We start from the raw sequence: 26,644 nt of genomic DNA, 5'->3' as shown, positions 1-26,644 counted from the left end.
TCTTTCGTGAGGAAATAATTTCTCACCTGGTAAACGTCAGTTTGCACCTTCGGGCAACTTCAGGTGTTGAAGGACTAGATTTCCGAATGTGAATATATTGAACTTTCTCGCTGATGGAAGGGCCAAATGCCCCACAGTCGCACAGGAGTGCACTTTGTTTTTACCATTGGTACGGAAGTTTCCCATCGACCAATGACGGTCAGATTGCAAAACATCGACCCTCGTCAGGGCAAGCATACGAGTTGTAAAGGCGAGGCAACGCCCTTCGTCGCCTTTCTGCGTATCGCGTGTAGTATATATCATATACAGCAGGCACTTCGCATGCACTGCCGTCGAACTTGGCGCCGAAGCAGCGCACAATGTGCGAATAAAGGGCGGCAGGGCTTTGCAGCTGCGGGGCAAATAACAGCTCAAAGTTCGCTCCTTGTATCGGCGTGCGATAGCGCAATCCTCAACGCGGAACCGGTAACCTTCTCCGCTGTCGGTGATGGTGCGCTGCTGAGAAAAAAGACATTCCCTTGCGTAATCACTTTTTTTTCTTTGGCGGGTTTTTTCTTTTGTTCATCTTCTTCTGTTTTTTTTTTTTGTGTTTGCGCCGCTCGTCTATCGGCAAAATCATTTATGTACTGATCAGAACACAACCACGTGAGCTCTGTATGACGTTAGTGCTTGAGGCGATAAGAAGGCGCCAATACATGGCCTCCTGCTGCCCAGCACTTAATCAATAAAAAATATAGGGATAGAATTGATTGATTGACATGTGGGGTTCAACGTCCCAAAACCACCATATGATTATGAGAGACGCCGCAGTGGAGGACTCCAGAAATGTGGAGCACCCTGGGGTTCTTTAACGGGCACCCAAATCTGATTGATTGATATGTGGGGTTTAACGTCCCAAAACCACTATATGATTATGAGAGACGCCGTAGTAGAGGGCTTCGGAAATTTAGACCACCTGGGGTTCTTTAACGTGCACCCAAATCTGAGTACACGGGCCTACAACATTTCCGCCTCCATCGGAAATGCAGCCGCCGCAGCCGCGATTCGAACCCGCGTCCTGCGGGTCAGTAGCCGAGTACCTTAGCCACTAGACCACCACGGCGGGGCCACCCAAATCTGAGCACACGGGCCTACAGAATTTCCACCTCCATCGAAAATGCAGCCGCCACAGTCGGGATTCAATCGCGCGACCTGCTGTACCTTAGCGACTAGACCACTTCGCCAGGGCTATGGTAATATATTAATAAAATCTATAGTTTTACATGCCAAAACTATATGATTACGATCGAGGCCCGCCGTATAGAGGAGGACGCCGGAATTTCAACCACATTGTGTTCTTCAACGCACACTTGTACCGAAGTAGACGGGCCTCTAACACTTTGCCTCCAAAAATGTAAAGAGAATATTTAACGAGAGCAGAGGGTACAAGAAAAATGTCGTCGCGTAGGGCTCCAAATAAACTCAAATAAACTTTGGCCACTTCAGGTTCTTCAACCTACTCAAGACTGCGTGCTCGAAAGTTTTTGCATTCCAACCCTATTGTAAACTGGCTGCTGTAGCCGGATATCATATCTGGCAGCCTCTTGCAGCTTTGCAGTGACCACTCAGTCACCGAGACAGTTAAAAACAATAGGCAGTCCAAAGTTTACTCTTATGGTGGTGCAGGAAGAAGTACTATAGAGCTTCAATATTAACATGGGACCCTCTATATTTAACACATGTACATTTACGTGTGTGAGTCACATGTCGCGCAGCCGCTCTGCTAAGGTAGTGAGTGTCAGACCACCGTATCATCTTCGAGCCGTTCGTTGTTGTCGCTGGTCAGTGCTGTCGACTAGTGTTTGTTGACCACGACGCCAGAGAGACAGTGGCACCAAGGCTAGCTACCTTCTTTCTTCGTAGCCATGCTAAAGGTTCATAACTCACGCGCTTCACGATAAGAGCGAGAGAAAGGACGCATAGAAAGGTAGATATTGTTGACCAGAGTTGTACGTATAGTTCTAGTTTGCTAGACCCCGGGGTTTTGTAGAGGAATATCCAGAGGCCGTACAGATGAAGCGCAATCGCTTGCACAATCTTGTGATATAATAGGTAGCGTTTTCGAAGGTAAGTTATGCATTATTCTAGGGACGTGATAAATATGAGCAGTACAAATTTACAAAGCTACCTTTAGAACATTGACCTTGAACTCTCTGGTCTTATAGTGACATAGGAAGGATATCGGTGCCCGTGCGCTCCTTTTAACCCTTATTTTTGATGTGATGTTAACACGAATGAAAACGCTGTGACGGGTACTTGTGCATCTCCTTTTTATACAAGTTTCAGTTCTCTGCAGACTACTGATACCTTTAAATGAACGCTAATAATAAACTTGGTTTATATTGACAAACTGTACTATGAGAACTTTAATGCCTCATATTTAACTATCATAAGTTCATTATTAATGGATAGAATCAATGTTGCTGTATTAATTTTAAATTTTGCACCGAAACCTCCGCGTGTGACGGGAACATTTTCAACGTGCATTTTTCGTACTTTCGCGATATTGGCTCGATGTAATTTTCTGAGACTTCGTATGCTATATGTGACATTCACACATGGCAATGTACTGTATTTTTTTATTTATTAGAGCCTACGTAAAACGTAGCAGTCGCCTTCGAAATCTATGATGTCACGGTGTTTCGTGCGGGAATCACAAGGTGGCGTATCCACCCACATTTTTTTTATTAGCGCGTTTTCTCGCTTGCCAAGCATCGTCTTGCGATCCATCGTAAACTTACTTACAGCGCAACACCAGAAAGAAATACAGGACAGGGAAGGAGCAAGAGAGAAAGAAAAAACCTTCCTCCCTGTCCTGTATTTTTTTCTGGTGTTGCGCTGTAAGTTCACGATGTATCCTAACCATCTGGCCCAACTTACCGTTGTCTTGCGATTACAGTGTTGCTTCAGGGATTGTGAAATCCTACTTTACTAATACGCTAAAAATTGTATTGCTCTTCAGTGTCCCTTTAACAACATTTATGTCGGTTGTCAGCCGTATATGTAGGTACATTTAAGTTTTTTATTCCTGTTTGTATTCTTAGAAGCAATGAACCGGTGGCACAGGTGGGGTACTTTCGAGCAGTCCAGTCCAGGTGACCCGCGGCCTTCCGGTGCCGAGAAAGCGAGCCTCAAGCAAACAGCAATTCGGGTTCAGCGTCGAGCGCACGCTTATCCACGCCTTGCCTATCTTGCGCACCTCCCTCTCGCCTCGCGATGGCTCGCGTCGCGGGAAAGTAGATCGTCCTTATCAACACATTCCTTTACATTCCAATCTCGGCTTGAAGAGTGAGGTGGGCTTTCCAGGGGAAAAAAAGTAAGAAATAGCAGAGAACAAGACGAGGGGGAAAAACCTGCCTCTCGCATTCGAGATCCGCGAATTCCGGCAAACAATGAGAGGGGCGCTACGCCATTAGGAATTGCGCTTGTGTACGACCGGCTTGGTTGTGATTGCCCTCGACCCAGCCACGTTCTCTCAGTGACAGCATTCCGGAAGAAAGAGCCGAATGAAGAAGGAAGAGGTGCTATAAGGAAGGCCAAGGCACGGGTTATAAATAGTGCGCTAAGCTGGTCGGCGTGCGATTGTTTGTGGACAGGGGTGGGCAGATGCAATTACGGCCGCTAAGAACAGAATTAGTCACGCCGATCGATCCTTGGGGCCCTAAATTGGATCTACTCTGCTGACGGCTTCCGCAGCGTGTGATGGAAGAGTCAACCGTTCTTCTCCCCGCGGGTGCCACGAACGGATTGCGTGCTGGCTTCGCTTTCCTTGGCGCGGTCACGTTGTGCAGCGGCTGCGCTCTGTGGGAAAGCTCTTTTGCGCCTGATTACGGCAACAGCTAGCGAGCCTCTCTTTCTGTTACTGAGCCTGGGCGCTTCCACCCAGACGTATGTCGTCGGCAAGTTTTTGCCCGGGAAATACCGGAATCCACGTTAGGTCGCTTGGTGCGGTAACAACGAAGTGAAAATTGCGGCAACCTATACTGAGCGATAGACCCGCGGTGTCGCAGCGAGCCGGGCCGTGAGTCTTCTGGGAATAGAATTTCGCAATAAAGACTGACTGATTCTGGTGTATTGCGTGCTAAAACCGTGATCCGGGTGGCGAGTGGCGCCGTAGACTTTGGGATAATAGGGACTAACCAGGGTTCTTTAATATGCACGAAATGCGCAGTAAATGAGTGTTCATGGTATACTGCCTGCCTGCCCATTGGAATAAATCTGTATCGAATCCATGACCTCGGGCCCAATAAAGCAGTTCCAGAACCCCTAAGCTATCCAAAGCAAATGGGCGAATGAGTGGTTGTCTTGAATGAATGAATGAATGAATGAATGAATGAATGAATGAATGAATGAATGAATTTTATTTAGAGTCTGGCAGTTTTACCGGGCGAGGTGGGGGAAGAGGGGATTAGCCCCTGCCCCTTCCCACTCTCCGTCGATTATGATGGTGGTGCCTCAGGTGACCGCTTGAAGTCCTTCGACCCGGGCGGCATCTTCAGCCTACCGCACGGCCCAAAGCTGGTAAAAAAAACACAATAAGAGCGGGTAGATGGATCTATATATTTTTACATGGAGGTATTGCATCCCTTCTTTTCATTTCTTCAGAAGAGTGTTTTCCACTCTGCGTTTAGGACACGGGAAGTTATGACAGACAGTGCACGTCATGCAAGACTCATCATTTGTTCTCGCAAAAGTGGGACTTTTCCACAATGCCTACAGGCAGAAGAAACTCCTCGTGGAAAGTATTATTACGCAATATTTTAGATGGTTGATAGCGGTTCATAAACGCGTTCAGTATCACGCCTTCCCATATACTAGCCCGCCGCGGTGATCTTGTGGCTAAGTATACTCGGCTGCTGACCCACAGATCGGGGATGGAATCCCGGCTGCAGCGGCTGCATTTCCGATGGAGGCGGAAATGTTGTAGGCCCATGTGCTAAGATTTGAGCGCACGTTAAGGAACCCCAAGTGGTCGAAATTTCCGCAGCCCTTCACTACGGCGTCTATCATAATCATATGGTGGTTTTGGGACGTTAAACCTCACATATCATTCAATCATCCTTCCCATATACCTGGCTCTTAGTTTTGTTATCATATGTATCAAAGAACAGCAGCGTATACAGTGACGATAAACGAGTGTGTTTTGAAGAAAACATTAGGTGCACATGACCGGACGCATCGATAAGAGAATGGTTGTACAGTGTGTCTGTTTTTCTCACCCAAGTCGCGTGCAATAGGCTAAGCGTTTACGAGATAACATCCGTCCTTTCAAAGCTTAAAATTGCGGGTGTCATCCAAACCTGACCGCAGCGGTCGTTGCCAGCTTTTCCGCGTGTGAGTCTCTCTATTTATGGGTGCTTCCCAGCAACTGCGACTCGCACTGCATCAGGTGTGAGTGATTGATGTGCTTGGAGCCCTTCCTTGACATTGTGTTGCGCTTTTGCCTTTCAAAGCACTGCTATTTTTGAAAGAGTACAAAATCCAGGAACATTTGGTTATCGTCGCCATTCGCGCGAGCTTTAAATTAAAACACATAGGAACTTCGTTCAGTGCTTTCGACTTTATGAACTCGAACTATATCTCCAATCTGAAACTATTAAACTATACCATCGTTAGTTGCTGTACCATATATAACTTCTCACATTGTTGTTCAAAATTTGGTAGCAGTTCATCCCTATCCGCCAATGTTACGTTACCGCCTTTCGTTCCCTTCGGAAGGGGCGAAGTACAATAGTGCTCGTGAGCTTAAATTTAGGTGGGTGTGAGACAACACCTAATCCACTTAGAGTTCTCTTCTCCAACGGGCATCATAATCATATCCTTGTTTGTCACGATGCGTATTTGTTTTATAATTTAATACTACTTTTGGCGTGATGAATTTCGAATAGGTGGCCGATCCGGCATTGTGAAGTCATTCACGCGCGCGCACAATCGTGCGTGAGGAAGGGGACAACGCATATCCGGTGCACAGCGCAGGATTAACATCAGTGTTAGCGATTTTCCAACGACGGGATTTAAACTCTGGGCATTCTTAGGTCGAACATGCCTCATTAGACAGAACAGAACGCGCTTAGGATTTTCCCGCCGAGCACACGATGCAAGCGTGTACAGACGCCCGGCAATTTGGCACTGCGCTGCCTGTTTCCTTCAAAATGGCATTCGTGAAGCCAGCACGCAGGACATTAGACGCGTTTCTCAACACTGACGGGGTACATATTAGTCGAGTCGTCCTTGAGCTACTCGCATTGACAATGATAATTGATGTAAGAGCATCTCTACCAAGTATTCCTTCTGCTTACGTTGTTCTACCCGCCATCGTCGTGTTCCGCGACTTAAGGTGACGTCACTAGGCAAGCGTCGTCGCCTCCGCAACCGTCGTTCGCAACTTCTCCTGTACATCTTGCGGCAAAGCCAACTAATGGAGGAGTGGTATAGTACGCCTGCGGCTTCTGTTAGTAATTACTAGACACACTCGTATGCGATTGTGGTGCATTGGTAATCGTCGATTTGCATGCAAAGCTGTCTTCGCGAATGTACCTTTCCAAAGCGATAACACATCGGTCATAGGGCTGCATTCGCATTTCAATCACGCCTCGGCTTTCACCTCGGCTGCGCTTCGCCCTTCTTCCGTGTGTGCGCTTCAAAGAGCACGGACGAGAGATGAGCTTTGGACAAATATTCTGCCTCCATCAGCTCTTTTCTGGCAACGTGAATAGCAATATGTCTACCTTTGGGTTTTCTTTACGTTTCCTTCCATCTTCTTTCTTTCTTTTTTAATGCAAACAAATTTCGCTGGCTCATGACAGGGGGAATTATGTTTCGCGCCATTCAATCTCGCATTTGCACTTGATGCGGCTCATGCATTTTCGCCTCGTGTTTAGTTTAGCAAGCTCACTGAGAGAGCGGTTTCGCGACACACCTTTCGCTGCTTGCTTTTTGGGCCACGATTTTCTTTGTTTGTTTGCCTCTGTGAAAATACCTGCGCATGCATAGACCAAAAAGTGCACACAAACTTGAGGCTGAGTACTTTTTTGCGAAATAAGCTGAGTTTCTTAGTAATGTAAAGAATTTCGATTTTTTTTTGTCCATTTTTGTTAAGAGCGGCTGCGGCAGCATACCTCCGAATGAATGCGGCAGCGCGCGGCCTGTCGAGCTCCCACTTAATGCGATTTCTTTTTTTTCTTTTTTTGTGCTTTTGAGACCCGCCGCGGTGGTCTAGTGGCTAAGGTACTCGGCTGCTGACGCGTAGGTCGCGGGTTCGATTCCCGGCTGCGGCGGCTGCATTTCCGATGGAGGCGGAAATGTTGTAGGCCCGTGTGCTCAGATTTGGGTGCACGTTAAAGAACCCCAGGTGGTCGAAATTTCCGGAGCCCTCCACTACGGCGTCTCTCATAATCATATGGTGGTTTTGGGACGTTAAACCCCACAAATCAATCATTATTGTGCTTTTGAGGTATCACTTTATTAATTTTCTTTCACTTTCTCATAAACAGCTGCAGCAGCCACAAGTTAGTTTTCTCTCTCCTGTTTCTTTTCAATTTTTTTGCCATTACATGTGCCACAAGGAGATGCTTCGTGGAGAGAGTGTTTTCGAGTGAGCCGGCAGCGCACGGAGGTGGTCACCGGTATTCGTTTGGCTCTGGAAAAAAAAAAACATTGTGGCGGCACCTGACCGTACAACGCTCTTTGGCGTGCAAATTATGCCGCGAGCGTTCGGTGAACGCTGCTGCTTATACACGTTACTTACTCGTATTGAACGTGACGCAATATTGGCAAGGCGAAAATGGAACAGCTGAAGTCTGTTGCGTGGGTGGCTGTTCGGGCAATTTATCACCGCTAAAGGAAGCCAGGAGCCAACGTTTACGGATCCGGACCACGCGCTTTACATTCACGGCGCGTCGCGCCTCCACCCGCGCGATTTCCATTCCCACAGCCTTTCTCCGTGTGTTATCACGTATCGCTTGCCCGTTGTGAAAGAAAAGTGTTCTGTGTTTATTCACTGCCGTGTGATTACAATGTTGTTGATCTTTTTCGTTCTTTCTCTTCTTTTTTTCAGGTTCGTGGTACCGATCACTTTAACGCTGCTCGTCAGTCTTGTAATGGTAAGCGTATCCAATATGTTGGCCCCTCCCTGTGCTGTTGCCTGTTCGTCTGTTCCGTCAGTATTTTTTTTCTTTATTTAGCATTACCGATGAGTGCTAATCAGCATCCAGCACCACGACCGATGAAAGGCTGTGTAGCTTTTCGCCATGAAAATAAGCAGGCTGCTCGCGGTCTGCAATTAACTTCATGTCGCATACGCAATCTCTGCGATGCATGCTCGAAGCAAAAAAAAAAAGCAAGTGCCTACAATAGAGTACATGGCGCTAGTAGCTCGATATGCGAGTGTGCGCTCAGTTCTCTGCGTGACGTTTCCTAAAGAGGAAATATTCATGTCCAATTACCGGGAAACGGGGAGTGCAGACTGAAAGCACTTTGAACCCGGAAGGCTCAATGTAATTCACTGTGGATTGAGTGGCCACTTTTCCCAAGCCGTCCCCTTTACACGCAGTGCTTCTGGCGGTGGCATGGTATATGTGTAATGGCTCTGTCAATGAGATGATGGAATAGGAGCCCGGCGCTTGCGCCGCTTAACGCTGTGGCGACTTAGGCATGTGCAGCGCTCGTGGTGGTCGGTGTACCGATTTAAGATTGCAATTAAAGGTTGCATGTCAATGAGGAGCAAGCGTGTGCGATGTGCTAATGTACGCATGTGTGCCGTCATTACGTAAGGGCGTCTGTATATAGATTCCGAGGTGGCTGCGCCTAGACTTGCCCTTCAACCTCTCATCTACTAACGACACTGCCCTGCAGAGCGCTACACCACTTGGCTCAACAGCGACCAGCTTGCGCTCAACAGGAGTACATGTGTTTCGTGAGTTGCCACGAGCGTATTCGTATTCACGTCATACCCGAGGCTCTTACACGTGTAGAGAGGCTAGGGAAGAGATGGGAGGGGGAGGGGTACAATAACTATATGCGACTAGCTTTATTGTTGCAGAAAATCGACTGCGTCGCTTTGTCGCGAAATGTGGACGCGATGCTCACCTATCTAGCTGATGATTTACTGATGCCGCCAGCTCGGCAACATGACGACAGCACAGCTTTAGGTCAACGACACACCTTAAAAAGAAAAGCACGTTTCGTTCTTATTCATTGCGTTATTCGTTTCTTTTTCTTCTTTGCTCATCTTCACTCACCACCCAGAGTGGCATTCTGGGCTGCGTTTTGCGGCCCGTAACAGCTTAATTTACTTTTACTGGCGCCGCTGCTGCCCACTGGTGAACCGCCCACGGCATACGTGCCGAAATCTCTAAAAGCCTCCGCAGCCAGGTCGTCCATGCATGGCCGGCTCGTCGCGCGTTGAGCAGGGCTACATCACTTCAAGCGGACAGGAAGAAGCGGTAATTGGCGATGGCAAAGGGGGCACAGGTCTCGGCTCTGCGTGCGTCGGAATTCGGCGTTTTAACGGCGTCCTGGGCCTCCCGCGGTGAGCGTCGGCGATGCCAGAAAACCCGGAAAGGAGCCGGGGATTTCCCTGGCTGCTGTCAAGAAATTTTGCTCTGCCCGCATGCTCTCTTTCCGTGTACACAGTGCCTTGTGTGCCGACCTTCTGTGAGCGGCTTCGGATTGCCAAGACTGACGCCATGCGATGCCTAGAAGCCTGACCACACGTATACCGTCGCAGCGCGTGGCTTTCTGACGCGGCGTCACATCCTTTCCCCGTGAAAAGAGCACGGCTACGCGAAGCTGCGTGTCCTCTCTCTTCTTAGGGCGCGACGCCGCGTCAAAAAGCCACGCGCCGACGCGCTGCGACGGTATACGTGTGGTCAGGCCATAAGAGAACGCTGGAAAGACGGTTGACGTGCAGCTCAAAGAGCTTTTGCACGCGTATCTGTAACATCACTGAAGTCGCGAGCCCAACTATCAGAGAGACGCCAATTCAGTGGTGATTTGCGAAGTGAAATCCGAAGCTTTACTCCAGTCAGTCTGGCGGCTAAGAGGCGCGTTGTAGAGGAAGGCAGAAGCGTGCCGTAAAAGATTTACGACGCGTCACAGCAGTCCTATACGTGAGTCCAACAATAAAACCGATAGGACCACGGCAAAGAAGCAGCATGTTGAATGCGAATGCTTCAATTCGTGACGCAAACAGCCCGTGCATTTCTGGAAGCGTTCCGTCTTGTGTTTGTCGCGGTCAGAAATTGTAGCTTTTGTCACACACGTGCGCTGCCTTAGTTCCTTCTTGACGTCTTGTATTGTTATTTCGGCGTCAATGCACTGTTGAAATCGGTCGGTTGGTTTCTTATTATTCGTTGCGGCTAGTTCGAGATTACGCTTTACTTCGAGCCGGTTTATTGAGCATTTACATACAGCGGCATTTACATACGTAATTACTACATCAGCCGTCGCAATTACCATGAAAATGCATAATTGATCTTGCTCTATCCAGTTCCACTGAGAGGTAGCTGGCAAGTGCCGGATGTTGAAGGTCATGAATTGGCACAGATTTTATGCGGAATTCAGAAGCAATTCTGTGTCAGTACTCATTATTGTAGCCTTTATGATAAGATTTATCGTCTGCCGATATTCTAGAGCAATTCTTTTCATGCCTTATACTTCTCCTCTAAGCAATAACGCAAAACGGAGAAACTTGGAGTTGAGCCGAAAGTTTTCAAATTATGTGGCAAGCAGCATACAAGTTATTGGCCCTCCCGACGATCCTCTGAAAACTTTATGATTGATACGTGGGGTTTAACGTCCCAAAACTATATACCATATGATTATGAAAGATGCCGTAATGGAGGGCTCCGGAAGTTTCGACCACCTGGGGCTTTTTAAGGTGCACCCAAATCTGACCACACGAGCCTACAGCATTTTCGCCTCCATCGAAAATGCAGCCGCCGCATCCGGTATTCAATCCCGCCACCTGGGGGTCAGCAGCCTAGTCCCTTAGCCTCTAGAACATTGCAGTGGGGTCTCCTAAATAGTACTACTATGATCATTACACAACGGTTGAGAGTGCGTCACGTCTGTTGTCGTGGTTTGGTAAGTTGATGTGTGAAAGTGCCGACTTATTTGAATATCAGAGCTAATAGAAATACTCTGATCCATTTGGTTTGGAATTGATATGCCATTAATACAGCGTAGCTGTCCATCAGATTTGTCGGGGGCGCTTAACATCGTCTCTCTGCTAGCGACTTTATGAAGTCGGCCACGATTCTCAAATGTGTCGCTATGATCTTCGACATGATCGTGTGCACAGGTCTCTATAGAGAGCACGCAGGCGTCTCTCTGAACGCGCTTAAATGGAATGGGGAAGTGTCATCTCATGTTCACTATTCGCCCTCTGGCGCCCGTTGTTCGAACTACCAGCTCTTTGAATAGTCTGACCACATTTGCTACTCACTGGTAACAGAAACAACGTGTGCCTTTTTACCTCTTATTTTTGTTATTTTTTAAACAGATGTAATATATATATATATATATATATATATATATATATATATATATATATATATATATATATATATATATATATATATATATATATATATATATATATACACGCGGACTCCAAGCAATGCATTTCAACATGTTTTTCAAAACGTTATCAATCCTACACTGCCATCGTACTGAACAGAATACATACATAATATGACGCCGACGATATGACAATACCTGTATAGAAATATTCGTAATAATAATAATAATAATAATAATAATAATAATAATAATAATTTCATTATAAAGAAATATTGTGCGTTTTTACGTAACGGTATACCTCTGATGTATAGCACCGGCGCGATGACCCAATAAGGAGCTGAAACCGACACGTGTATCTAACGGTCACAGTGACGTAGCCATGAGCGAAACGTGGCGTAAACCGGATGCCAAGTCAGTGTATTCGACCAGCTGGTCAGGCAGACTGGAAACAGAAATTTACTGGTGCAACTGGCGCACGCTTCATCTGTCGTCAACTGCAGCAAGAATGCCATTTTCAATGATTGGCGGCGCTGACCACAGTCCAAGCAAGCTGAGGCCGCGCGGCGGAGCGTTCAAGTTACAGTTCGACGCTTCTGTTTCGTGTGCTCCCTCTTGCTATCGTCTTGCTTCGTATCGTGCCGTTTAGTAATATTAGTCGCTACCAACTAGCACTGTTGTCAGCTCTTCTGAGCGTCATTTCTTCCATTGCAGTAAACGTCAGTGTATTAACATGTGTATAGAAGAGAACGACGACGAAGGTGTTTTGCAGATCCTAGTGGGACTGTTGGTTCAAGGAAGAAAGACGAATAAGGCGTTTTGTGTGCAGCTCATATTATTCTCGGGTGGCCCTGCTTATAAAACGAAACCTCTAGTTCTCTTGGAGCGAGAAGCACTGCGAATGTGTCTGGGAATCCCTAGGTTTGTGGCTATCAACGTACTATATATATATATATATATATATATATATATATATATATATATATATATATATATATATATATATATATATATATATATATATATATATATATATATATATATATATATATATATATATATATATATATATATATATATATATATATATATATATATATATATATATATATATATATACTGTTAGCCAAGGGGCCGATACAGGGTGGAGTACTGAACTACACTTTACACGTTATTGAAAGACACAAACACTACACAGTGACATCAAGACAGACAATGCATCTGGCAGCTTTAAACAAAATTACACTACACAAATCGTAATGCAAACGAAAAGCAAAATCTAAACAGTCAAGGACCTATCTTTCTTGCTCCCGCTAAGTCCTTCAGCAGGAAGGTTTTATCTACTACCCAAAATTCATAAGACAGGCAACCCCGGCAGACCAATAGTTTCGGCTATCGGTTCCGTAACTGAGAAGATTTCCAGTTTTGTTGACACCCTCATTAGCCATATTCCGCAAACTTACCCGTCCTACATCAAAGACTCAGGCCAATTCTTGAGCGACATTGCCGATTTAATTATTCCTGAAGGATCCCTCTTGGTTACTCTGGATGTTTGTTCCCTATATACAAACATTCCACACAAGGACGGAATCGAAGCTGTTCGTCAGGAATACGAGCGTTCGGCCTCCGACCATTCTATAGATGGCGCAACATTAGCAACATTATTGAAATTAATTCTTCAATACAATAACTTTGAATTCAACGATGACCATTTCGTACAAGTGAACGGGACTTCCATGGGGACTAAAATTGGCCCCAATTACGCTAATATCTTCATGGGTGTGCTGGAGAAAGAATTCTTGAGTAGTCAAACATTAACGCCACTTTTTTATAAAAGGTACATTGACGACATCTTCCTGATTTGGGAACACGGGGAGCATGCATTACTTTCATTTATAACAGCGTTCAACAATGTTCACAGTTCCATATCATTCTCCCATTCATTCTCGGACAAGCGCGCAGATTTTCTTGACATTACTGTTTTTTTGCGGAACGGCAGACTAAGCACCACGCTTTTCAAGAAGCCCACAGACAGGCACCAATATCTTCATTTTCACAGTAGTCATTTAAAGCACTGGAAGACCAGCATTCCATACAGTCAGGCACTCCGTTTCAAACGCGTTTGTACACATGAGTCTGATTATCACCAGAACTGCACTTCCCTGAGGGAATCTTTAGTTAAACAGAATTATCCTGTCCGTCTCGTAGAAGACGCTTTCAAAAAGGCTGACCTCGTCGAACGCAAGACCTTATTAAAGGCACCGAAAAAGACTGCCACCTCACGCCTAACCAACCTGGTCCCCTCACTCATTCAGCTTCGGCTCCCAGAGTAAACTGTATTCTTCAAAAGCATCATAATATCCTCTTGCAAAGCCAACGTCTCCGAACAATCTTCCCGATTCCACCTAAAGTAATCTACAGACGCTCTAAAAATTTACACGACTTAGTCACATCCTCTAAAGTTACTAAACCGCAATATTCGGGTTGCCATCCATGCAATAAATCACGCTGCAAAATTTGTGCACATATGACAACATCACTTTCAGCTCAGAGTACCGCCTCCGGTTTCAGTCTTAAAATAAAGGGTAACTTTTGCTGTTACACATCGAACGTAATCTATCTTCTGGAGTGCTCTGTATGTGGTATGCAATACATTGGACAAACCGAGACCAGCTTTCGTCTACGTTTTAATAATCATAAAGCACACGCGATTTCCCTTCCTAACTTACCGTTATCGAAACACGTTGCGCTTCCAGGTCATTCCTTCAGCAAGATAAAAGCTACAATTCTAGAGTCAGGCTTTAGCTCCCATCGTGACAGAGAAGTCCGGGAATCATATCTCATCCACAAATTCAGTACCATTGCTTTCGGTCTCAACGAAAATCCCGGCACCTTAACGTTCTTGCGCCAGTAATATGTCATGCGCATTGATCACCTTTTATTATTATATCCTTGAAAATTGTCCGTAACAGTGTAGGTGCTGTTTTTCACGTGTTAATCTTCTGTTATCGGTGTTTTTTTCGTCACCACATGAGCTGTCAATTGCTGTTGAATCTTCTTGTTACGCGAGTATGTTACTGACGAACAGTATGTTGATACATTTTGAACGCATTTTTTCCACGTGTATTGATTGTACCTATCTACAATCCATGTGACCAACTGGCATATAAGTGGTTACCATTGCTGTGTTTTGTTTCATTCTGACGAAGGCCGGGCCCACGGTCGAAACGTCAAGTAAAAAATCTTTTCACTTGTGAGTCAAACTCCTTTTATTCTCCTATATATATATATATATATATATATATATATATATACTGTTAGCCAAGGGGCCGATACAGGGTGGAGTACTGAACTACACTTTACACGTTATTGAAAGACACAAACACTACACAGTGACATCAAGACAGACAATGCATCTGGCAGCTTTAAACAAAATTACACTACACAAATCGTAATGCAAACGAAAAGCAAAATCTAAACGAAAGTACAACGTGCAAAAGTACTTAAGTTTTACACAGTAGGGACCGACATTGAGCGGAGATTAACACAATCGCAGAAACTAAACTCAACATACACTGTTTTATATGCTTCAAAACTATTATCTACTAGATCAGGAACTTTTTATTGTTACGTATATGTATTTGAACTCATGTCAAAGTATACAAGCCACTTATCACTGGGAAAAAAAGGAAGGTATTGAAGGTAATGAATAATGTATGGTTACGTGGAAGAATAATAGGTCAGTACCATTTTTACAAATTCATCTGAAGAGTTGATTTTAGTTACATTATGCGGTAGCACGTTCCACTCTTCAATCGTCTTTTGGAAGAGGGAGTATTCAAAGGTGACAACCTTTGTGGCTATGGGCACAAGTTAATCCTGATGGCTCGATCTGACAGACCATGAAAGAAGTGACATTCTGTTTTGTGTGTATCTGTGAGGATTAAAGTTAAAGTAACCGTGTTTCATTAGGTCGATGAATTGTAATCGAGCCACTTTTCGCCGCAATGAAAGCTCAGGTAAGATTAGTTGAGTGGATATTTAGGTCACTGATTCTGTAATAATTGACCTATACATCTTGATATAAATCAGTCTGCCGTCTATATATATATATATATATATATATATATATATATATATATATATATATATATATATATATATATATATATATATATATATATATATATATATATATATATATATATATATATATATAGTAAGGAAAGCAGTCTACACTTCAGGGCTTGTTTTTCTGTGTTTTTACACAATATTAATGACATCTAACAGACAATATTGCCAAGGAGAGTATAGGGGAAGATATTAGACCGAATTGTAATGTAAATCTGAAGAAATGTGGATGAAAAGATAACTTGCCGTGGGCAGGATCCAAACCTGAAACCTTCGATTGACGCGTTCAATGCTCTACCACTGAGCTACCACGACAGCTATCCCCCCAGCCACTTTATTGGGTTTATATGTGAATTAAACATAGGAGTGTCAGTCAGCGCCACCAGTAGCCATGGCAGCGAGTGTGGCACACTCTTTTGAGCCTGTTTGGCGTCACGTAGCACGTGAACTTATTACGAGTGGGCAGCTGACCAATCGTCCCTCGCATACAATCTAAAGGCACTAAGTCTGCCAGTACGAGACCCTCGTTAATGAAGTAAGGAAAGAAGTATATACCTATATATATATATATATATATATATATATATATATATATGGGAGAGAAGTGTATACCTAAGGGCTCGTATTTCCGTGTTTTAACACAATATTAATGAGATATAACAGACAGTAATGCCAAGGAATATACAGGGGAAGTTATTAGAACCAATGGAATGTAAATAAGAAAGAAGAAAATAAAGTGGATGAAAAAATTACCAGCTGTGAGCAGGAAGCGAACCTACGACCTTCGAATAACGCGTTCGATGCTCTAACCACTGAGCTATCACAGTGGCGGTCCCTCCATCCACTTTTTGGGGTTTATATGTGAATTTAGAAGTAGGAGTGACAGTCAGCGCCATCTATAAGCCAAACAACGAGTGTGAAAACACTCTTATTCGCATGTTTGGCGTCACGTAGCACGTGAACTTATTATGAGTGGGCAGCTGATTAATTGTCCCTCTTATACATCCTAAACACACCAAGTCTGCCAGTACGAGACCCTCGTTCAATGAAATAAGGGAGAGAAGTGTATACCTAAGGGCTCATATTTCCGTGTTTTAACACAATATTAATGAGATATAACAGACAGTAATGCCAAGGAATGTACAGGGGAAGTTATTAGAACCAATGGAATGTAAATAAGAAGAAAGAAGAAAATAAAGTGGATGAAAAAATTACCAGCTGTGAGCATATATATATATATATATATATATATATATATATATATATATATATATATATAATATATATATATATATATATATATATATATATATATATATATATATATATATATATATATATATATATATATATATATATATATATATATATATATATATATATATATATATATATATATATATATATATATTGTTAAGGCGTTTAATAGCCGGTCCACAGCGAGCAAGCACAATGGCGACAGTAACGGCCAAGCACGGGCTCTCAGTCCGAGCGGCGTCCTTGTTGGGTAGCCCCACTAGAAGGTACTCAAGAGTTCGACCCATTTCATAGTTGGAGGCTTCTCTACAATTACCCCGGGGTCGAAGAGGGAGCCGCCTGGCGACCTAACAGCTTGTTATTATGAGCGGGTCATAATAAGCCTTCAGGCGCTCCACGTTGACGATGTCTCGCCCACGGCGGCGCATGTCCGAAGATTGTTCAACGGGTTCGATCAGATAGTTGACGGGTGAGGTGCGCTCGATGACACGGTAGGGGCCTTCGTATTTGGGACGTAGTTTGGAAGAGAGGCCAGCGGCAGAGGTCGGGATCGAGAGCCATACAAGCGCACCAGGAAGGAACGTGGGCTCAGAAGTGGTGCTGGCATCACGGATACTCTTCTGCCGCTCTTGCTCTTGCGTCGTAAAAGTCTTGGCAAGCTCGCGACACTCTTCAGCAAGCCTGGCTGTCTCGGAAATAGGTGTACACTCAGATGGATCCGGCGTGTACGGGAGTATCGTGTCCATGGTGTGCGACGGGTGCCTTCCGTACAGCAAGTAGAAAGGTGAAAAACCAGTCGTGCTCTGAGGGGCGGTGTTGTAGGCGTAGGTGACGAAGGGCAGTATATTATCCCAATTAGTGTGGTTGGCAGCGACGTACATAGAAAGCATGTCGCCGAGGGTGCGGTTAAAGCGTTCGGTGAGGCCATTCGTCTGTGGGTGGTAAGCAGTAGTTTTGCGGTGGACAGAATGGCACTCCGTCAGAATGGCTTCGACGACTTCCGACAAGAAGACACGGCCTCGATCGCTGAGAAGCTCTTGGGGTGGTCCGTGGCGCAGTATAAATCGATGCAGCAGGAAGGACGCAACATCGCGCGCAGCAGCCGCAGGGAGAGCGGCGGTTTCGGCGTATCGCGTTAAATGGTCAACGGCAACGATGGCCCAGCGGTTACCAGCCGACGTCAGAGGAAGTGGTCCATACAAATCGATACCTACGCGCCCAAAGGGACGGTCAGGGCAAGGTAACGGTTGTAGACTGGCGTGCGACATGTGAGCTGACGGTTTACGGCGTTGGCAAGTGAGGCAAGAGCGAACGAACTGCTGCACATAGCGGTACATCCCGCGCCAGAAGTAGCGTTGTCGAATGCGATGGTAGGTTTTGAATACCCCAGAGTGCGCGCATTGCGGATCAGAATGGAAGGATTCACATATCTCTGACCGCAGACTGCGGGGTATCACGAGTAACCACTGCCGGCCGTCGGCGTCGTAATTGCGTCGGTGTAGAAGGCCGTCACGAATGGCGAAATGGCGAGCTTGACGACGCAATGCACGCGTGGATGGCGTTGCGGATGGGTCAGAAAGCATGTCGATGAGCGGGCCGATCCAATTATCCTTTCGCTGTTCGGTAGCGATTATGTCAACGTCAATGGCAGAAACAGCAGCCGAGGATACTGAGCAGAGCACATCACCTTCAGGCAGAGGGGAGCGCGAGAGGGCGTCGGCATCAGCATGCTGGCGTCCATTGCGGTACAGCACGCGGATGTCGTAGTCTTGTAAACGAAGAGCCCAACGGGCGAGACGGCCTGAGGGATCCTTCAATGATGAAAGCCAGCATAGTGCATGATGGTCGGTGACGACATCGAATGGGCGACCATACAAATACGGTCGAAACTTTGTAAGAGCCCAGACGATCGCCAGGCACTCTTTCTCCGTGACGGTGTAGTTTGTCTCAGCTCTCGTGAGCGTACGGCTTGCATATGCTACGACATATTCAGGGAATCCGGGTTTGCGCTGCGCCAGGACAGCGCCGAGGCCTACACCGCTGGCGTCTGTGTGCACCTCCGTCGGGGCTGTAGGGTCGTAGTGGCGTAGAATGGGAGGAGATGTCAACACATGGCGGAGCTTCGCGAACGCGTCGTCGCACTCAGACGACCACGAATTGAGAGACCCGTTACTTCCAAGGAGCTTCGTCAGCGGTGATATGATCGTGGCAAAGTTTCGTATGAAGCGTCGGAAGTACGAGCACAGGCCCACGAAACTACGCAGTTCTTTGACGGACGCAGGTTTGGGGAATTCGGCCACGGCCCGAAGCTTGGCTGGGTCAGGAAGAATGCCATCCTTGGACACGACGTACCCAAGGATGGTGAGTTGCCGTGCTGCAAAGCGGCACTTCTTCAGATTTAGTTGCAAGCCGGCATTGCTGACACGTGCAAAAACTTCTTTCAGACGTTGGAGGTGCGTAGAGAAATCTGGAGCGAACACAACAACGTCATCGAGGTAACACAAGCACGTGTGCCATTTCAAGTTGCGCAGAACGGTGTCCATCATGCGCTCAAAGGTCGCAGGTGCATTACATAGACCAAACGGCATGACGTTGAATTCGTACAAGCCGTCGGGTGTGATGAACGCAGTCTTCGGTCGAGCGTCATCAGCCATGGGTACTTGCCAGTACCCCGAGCGCAGATCGAGAGAAGAAAAAAATTCGGCTCCGTGAAGGCTGTCAATTGCGTCATCGATGCGCGGCAGTGGGTAAACATCCTTGCGAGTGATCTTATTGAGCCGTCTGTAGTCTACACAGAACCGCGCAGAACCATCTTTTTTCGCAACAAGAACAACAGGAGACGCCCATGGACTGTCCGAGGGCCGAATAACGTCGCGTCTGAGCATATCATCAACCTGCTCGTTAATTTCCCGACGTTCAGCAGGCGACACGCGGTAGGGACGTTGCCGTAATGGTGGATGGGCACCAGTGTCGATACGATGCGTAACAGCGGACGCACGACCGAGAGAACTTCGCCCGACATCGAAAGAAGAACGATATTCTCGCAACAGGTTCAGAAGCTGGGAACGCTGTACCGACGTGAGGTTGTCATCAATGCAAGGGCCAAATACATCAGGAGATGACGAATCAGAAGTGGAAACAGCACTGATGGTACGCAAATTGGGACAACGCGAGTCATCAGGTACGTCCAGGACTTGTGCGTTATCCACTGGTTCCACTCTGCCGAGACATTCCCCTCGAACCAAGGTGACAGTGTACGGGGATGGGTTGGTCACGAAAATAGAGGCGTTGCCCTGGGTGATTTGCACGGTCGCGAAAGGTACTAGCAACCCTTTCCTTCGGCAAGCACGGTCGGATGGCGAAACGAGTGCAATTGTGTCGGAGAGTCCAGCGCAGTAGACAGATACACCCATCGTGGAGCTTGGAGGCACTATGGTATCGTCTTTCACGAGAATCTTGCTCACTTTCGAAGAACTGTCTTCCGGCGTCAAATGCGAGAAGGGGGAGAGTTCAATTTCGGCGGCGGCACAATGGATGACGGCGTCGTTGCGGGAGAGAAAATCCCACCCCAGGATGACGTCATGAGAGCATGCGGGAATGATGATGAATTGGGCGACATACAGAACGTCCTGAACGACAACGCGAGCTGTGCACCCTGCTGTAGGATGGATACGATGCAAACCGGCGGTACGAAGGGACAATCCAGAAATTGGCGTCGTCACTTTACGAAGCAAGCGGCAAAATTTTTCGTCCATAACGGATACTGCAGCTCCTGTGTCAATAAGAGCAGATGCGTGAACACCGTCCACAAGCACGTCAATGACATTAGATGGGCGGCTCTGAGGGCTTTCACAATGCGATAGCATCGCAGTCCTTGCCTCGGGGACTGCGACGACTAGTTTTCCCGCTCGTGAGCAGCTGAACTTGGCCGCATGGGGGACGGGGAACGACGTCGTGGAGACGGTGACCTACGAGAAGATGAAGCTAGGCGAGTTGGCGGTGGCATAGACGGCGTTTCCTCGTGATAGGTACGCCTAATCTGGCCAGCAACAGGCGACGAGATAAGGGGCGTCTGTACGCGAGTGCAATAACGTGCTACGTGGCCGGCGTAACCGCAGGCAAAGCAAATGGGCCGGTTGTCGGATGTGCGCCATCGGTTCGCCGGGGTAGGTCTTGTCCATGACGCAAGAGCCGATGGACGGAACGGTGGCTGGAAAGGCTGCAGGGGGTGCTGGAGCTGAGTCTGAGAGGTCACGTCAACATACGTAGCCGGCATACCCGCTGCAAAGGATGGAGGTCGTGCGGCAGCTTCGGCGTAAGTCAGTGGGGCGGGCGCTTGAACGACTGGAGGCGGCCTGGCGACCACTTGGGCGTAACTTGGGGGTACAGGAGCCGGAAGCTGTTGTGGGTGGTACGCAGGCATAACCTCCGCTATTTCCTGCTCAATCGCTCGGCGGATGGGGGGGAAAATGGTAGTGGCCGATTGTTGAGCAGCCGGTGGGTGGGCGAAGGGCAGGAGAGAGAACTGCCGTGCGATTTCCTCACGTATGAAGGACTTGAGGTCTGCCAGCAGTGCCACCTGGTCACAGCTGGCCTCCAAGCCTGCAAGCCCTGCATCTCGTGGTGTGGAGCGACGGGTCATCGAACGCTGCCGGCGGAGCTCCTCGTAGCTCTGGCACAGCGTGATGACCTCAGCTACTGTGCCTGGGTTTTTGGCCAGCAGCATCGTGAAGGCATCATCGGCAATGCCCTTCATGACGTTCCGGATCTTGTCTGATTCGGACATGCTGTCGTTGCATTTCTTGCATAGGTCCAAGACGTCTTCAATGTAGCTGGTGAATGATTCACCGGCCTGCTGAGCGCGTTCGCGTAAGCGCTGCTCGGCTTGCAGCTTACGAACGGCAGGGCGGCCAAAAACGTTGGTGATAGCGGTCTTAAAATCGGACCAGGTTGCGAAATCAGACGCGTGGTTGTTATACCACATGCCGGCCACACCCGCGAGGTAGAAAACCAGGTTGCCGAGTTTACCGGCCTCGTCCCAATGATTGGGGACGCTGACGCGTTCGTACATGACGAGCCAGTCCTCGACGTCGGTGCCATCCGCGCCGGTGAAGACAGGTGGGTCGCGGATGCGGGGGACACCGGAACATGGCGTCGGCGCAGGAGGAAGCGTTTGCTGGGCGGCGTCTTGTTGCATGGTTGAAGGCACGGTACGGGATCTAAGCTCCAAAGGCATCGAATGTGAACCGAAGATGTTTGAAGGGCACAGCACTCTCCACCAAAATGTTAAGGCGTTTAATAGCCGGTCCACAGCGAGCAAGCACAATGGCGACAGTAACGGCCAAGCACGGGCTCTCAGTCCGAGCGGCGTCCTTGTTGGGTAGCCCCACTAGAAGGTACTCAAGAGTTCGACCCATTTCATAGTTCGGAGGCTTCGCTACAATATATATATATATATATATATATATATATATATATATATATAATCTTAATTTTTTAAAGTCTTCATTACGTTGTGTTTTTGTGGCTAGAGAACAAGGCTGTTTACCTGTAGGAGGCTGTCTGCAGTCGTCAGAAGGTCAGAAAGTGCATTCTATATACTCTGCCCTCGGCGCTGTGTGGCGGTGATAAAGTCGTTGCGTCCGCTCGTATTACATCGGAAATGTGATGTTCCGACCATCGAGATAGCCTCATCTCAAGCCATTGAAGCTTTTCATTGGTCTTGGCGGGCGAAATCATGTCTGTTTGTGATGTACAGCTGGTCACAGGGTTGCCGCAAGGTGAAATTGAAAAGGTGCCAGAAAGCATACAGCCTCGTCATTTAATATTATCGCCGAATTTCAAGCCAAATCAAACAGGAGTGGTATTATGAATAGAGTCTTTACTATTGGTAAATGAATAAAACCATTTCGAATAAGTCAAACAAAAAAAATTTAAAACTAGCCAGTAAATAGCCATGGCACCAAGTGAAAATTTTCGTTACGTTTGCGTAACACGAGTTTAACAACAACAACGAAATATGTTGTATAAGGAAGTGACGCTTGCAGCTTAATCGATCAGTATGTAGCTCCCAAATGCTGCTTTGCTAAAAATAAATTCTGTAAGTCGGCGTTTCACGCTCCGAGGGACTTTATATGAATTCAGCTATTTCACAATTACCGCGTCTCACAAACATTTACATGCCCCGCCGCGGTGGTCTAGTGGCTAAGGTACTCGGCTGCTGACCCGCAGGTCGCGGGATCGAATCCCCGCTGTGGCGGCTGCATTTCCGATGGTGGCGGACATGCTGTAGGCCCGTGTTCTCCGGTTTGGGTGCATGTTAAAGAACCCTAGGTGGTCGAAATTTTCGGAGCCCTCCACTACGGCGTCTCTCATATTCATATGGTGGTTTTGGGACGTTAAACCCTACGCATAAATCAATCAAACATTTACGGCTGACTACATCATGACAGCCGAGTAGAATATAGTTTTGATTCGGTGCTATTTGGGTTTGTGTGTGTTTTGCGCTGAAGTAACGATGACTGGCTGCAGCAGCCATAGCTTTGCAGTGCAATTGCACACGCTTTTTTTTTTCTTTTTTACCCTGTTGAGAAGCTACCCCGCCTTTGAGACGGGGCACAGTGCACGAGAAAATCTGGAGAAGCGTGACACGTCGGCCTGTCGCGCGGGAAAGATGGACGGCCGCGAGTGCGTCCGTCGTTGGCCGGAGTTCAAGGCGCGCTCGCGGTCCTGCCGCAGGGCACTCTACCTGGCATGGCGGCCGCTCTTTTGCAGCGACAAGGCGAGCAGCCCTCGCTGGTCTCTCGTCGTCGCACCGTTGTTTCGACCGAAAGCACGAAAGTTGAGCCCGCGAGGTATTCCGTCTAGGCAGTAAATCACCCGACGACGACGACGCTCATTGTGGGCGGGCTAAACCCATAGTCGTCGCGCGAGCGTGTGTCTGTTGTGGCGGGACCCCGCGAGGGAGAGTGCTCGGTAGCCGCTGGCTATTTTCCGCGTGCCATCAGCCCCTTTTCCCGCCGAGTCCTTCGTTGGCGAGCGCGGAAGTACCTGCTGCCTCACCGGAGAAAAAAGCGGTGGAGCTGTCTTTGAAAGCCACGAAAAATACCGACCCCGGCCTTCGGACCTTACCTTACAGTCGGGGTCGGCATTGGTTGGGGGCTGGCGGCCCGAAGAAATGTCAAGGCGCCTTGTGCCACCGCACAAGGCTTCTGCGGCGCGTAATGCCTGCTGGGCCCTTTCGCCACGTGGAGAAACTTCCAATTAACGACTGGAGCACTTCGCTCGGACGCTGGTTTTGCCGTTGAGAGCCTTTTCTCAGAACGAACAACCTTCGAATGCGTTTGTCTTCCTATTGTGTGCTGGGTACCGCTCTGTTGGTGGCTCTTTGTCTGTCTCGCTCGTCTGCGCGTGTCTAACTCGGCGGGGCTCTTCGAGCACTCATTCGATGGTTGTAACTCGCTGCGTTCGATGATTGAGTGATTGTGGTTCCAGCTAGCGCATTTACGTGCGCGGATGTTGCAGTCAGGGTCGACAATGAACGCTAACAAATCTGTTTTCCGTAGCGCAACTAGCATACTGATTAAGTGGCACCTGCGTCTATAATGGACCTCTGCAAGGAAGCTTGTGAAAGGATCTTGCATGTTTTCGGCGATTTCTTGTTGCAGACAAAACCACTTACAGCTTAATGAAGGTTGTTTTATTACTGCCTTTTTTCACTGAATGCGCTCACTGCTTCGAAACTGGTCGTGAAGTCGCATTCACTTATTAGGCTGGCCTGAATACAGCGTGGCACCTAATAATGACGCGTCGTCAATACATATACTGTAACAGTACACAACGTTCTATTTGAAATAGTCATATATTTGATGTCATTGACGTAAGTATAGCTCATGAGGGTAGTCTCTTTAATGCAGAAAAACTTGACGAAGTTGAGGATCCTTCGTTGTCACCATGATGATTTTGGGTTCATTTACAGTTACGGGGCTTGAAATGTTTTTGTTGTTTTATTATTACATTATTACGTTTCATTTGCCAGAACCACGATGTGATTGAGTCATGCTGTACTGAGAGACACCGAATTTATTTTTATCACTCGGGGTTTCTTTGACGTGTGCCTAAATGTATCTAAGTATACACGGGTGTATTTACCTTCACCCCATTAAAATGCACCCGTCACTGGGAGTTGAAGCCCTGGCCCTAGAGCATAGCAGCGCGATGTCTTACCTGCTGAGCTACCACAGCGTTTGACCTTGTTCTTATTTACAACTCGTTCCGCCACGGTAGATCAGTGGCTACGGGGCTCGGCTGGTGACTCGCAGGTCGCGGGTTCGGTCCCGGCAGTGGCGTTACCGTTTCGCCTGCATCGAAGTAGTAGAGGCCAGAGTACTTTGCGTTGTCAGTGTGCGTTAAAGAACGCCAGATGGTTGAAATTTTCGGGGCCATTCATTTTTGGTTTTGGTACATGAGACCCCCGATATTAAAGGCTGTCATTTGCTTTCTTTTGCGTCGCATGACGCGCAGGAGACACAGGGGAACCGTAGAACAAGTATGCTCAACCCACCAGTTCACGTGCGCTAGTAAATACGCTCCTCTCTCTCTCCTCCTCTCTTAAGAGCCGCGGTGAAGTTCATTCCGCGTTCACTGTCAACAAACCTTTGGGAGCGTGGTTCCGCTAAGTGGGTCAAAAGCAAAGTGCAGGAAAAAAAAAGAATAAAAAAGGAAGGCAGTGGAGACTACCCTCGGATGATGGCGCTGTTTTCTTTTTCGAGGAGCACCCGGGGAAGGCGACCGCGAGAGGAACGCCGTCGCGTCCACTCGGCATTGACGGCTTCACGGCCAGACGCCGGCGGCTTTCGGCGCGGTTTCGCAAGTGGCGTCGTAGCACGCCAAGTGGATCCCGTCTGTATAAGCGACGAAGGGCGGGGAGAGAATAGATGACCATCGAAAGAAGCTGCAGCGCATCCCTGGCTTTCATTCTTTTTTTTTTCCTACATTCACCTTGGGCGAAGTAATTAGATTTATGCACACACACTTCGGGGCAGCCAACTCGGAACGTTGACATTTCTTTGTGTGTGTGTGTGTGTGTGTGTGTGTGTGTGTGTGTGTGTGTGTGTGTGTGTGTGTGTGTGTGTGTGTGTGTGTGTGTGTGTGTGTGTGTGTGTGTGTGTGTGTGTGGCGCGTCGGGACCCCCCGAGAGCAGATAAGCGTTTACGGTCATTATGAATAAACATTAATCGTGCACGTATTCGAATGAGCCTATCTGTCGAATATCTCGACTGTAAGGCCCGAGTGGTATGCGAAGCGCCGATCGTCGACCAGCGTTCTCCGCGACGAGGTACGCTACTTACGGTTGACTATTTTTTCTACTTGTCTATACTTCGCGCAAATATCGAGAAAATAAATGGCTTTTACAACTTGCCCAATCCTTCGCTTCAAATCACAAGTGCCATCACGAAGATTCGAAGTTCTCGCCTTTACAGCCATGTTTATCTGTCTTCATTTCCCGTTTAATCGATGCTTACAGACCGGTGAAAAGGGTTGCGCCTGTCGCAGCCTGTCTGGTCAACGGTCGTCCGCAATTACCTGTATGCGAGTGCGAAAGCGTAGCTGCGCATTTTTGTTGACGGTAAGGAGTTATTTAGCGGGTAGTTGGATGCCGACGTTGGCTCCGGCTGGTTTCATCGTCTTTACGGCG

General features: G+C 47.4%; 1 protein-coding gene across 3 annotated transcripts in view; it reads left to right on the top strand.

Annotated features, from left to right (window-relative positions):
• Positions 1–26,644, top strand: part of LOC119176269 (fibroblast growth factor 17) — a 124,083-nt gene that overhangs the window by 41,176 nt on the left and 56,263 nt on the right. For all 3 annotated transcript variants that reach the window (XR_012886924.1, XR_012886923.1, XM_037427470.2), the window contains exon 2: positions 8,096–8,141. Coding sequence is in view for 1 of the 3 variants with exons in the window: in XM_037427470.2 (XP_037283367.1) it covers positions 8,096–8,141 (46 nt within the window). In the remaining 2 variants the exon portion in view is untranslated. The remainder of the gene's footprint in view (positions 1–8,095; positions 8,142–26,644) is intronic.

Source organism: Rhipicephalus microplus, chromosome X (genome assembly GCF_043290135.1).
Source record: "Rhipicephalus microplus isolate Deutch F79 chromosome X, USDA_Rmic, whole genome shotgun sequence".
Classification (NCBI taxonomy): Eukaryota; Metazoa; Arthropoda; class Arachnida; order Ixodida; family Ixodidae; genus Rhipicephalus; species Rhipicephalus microplus.
This window is presented reverse-complemented; position numbering and strand designations above follow the sequence as displayed.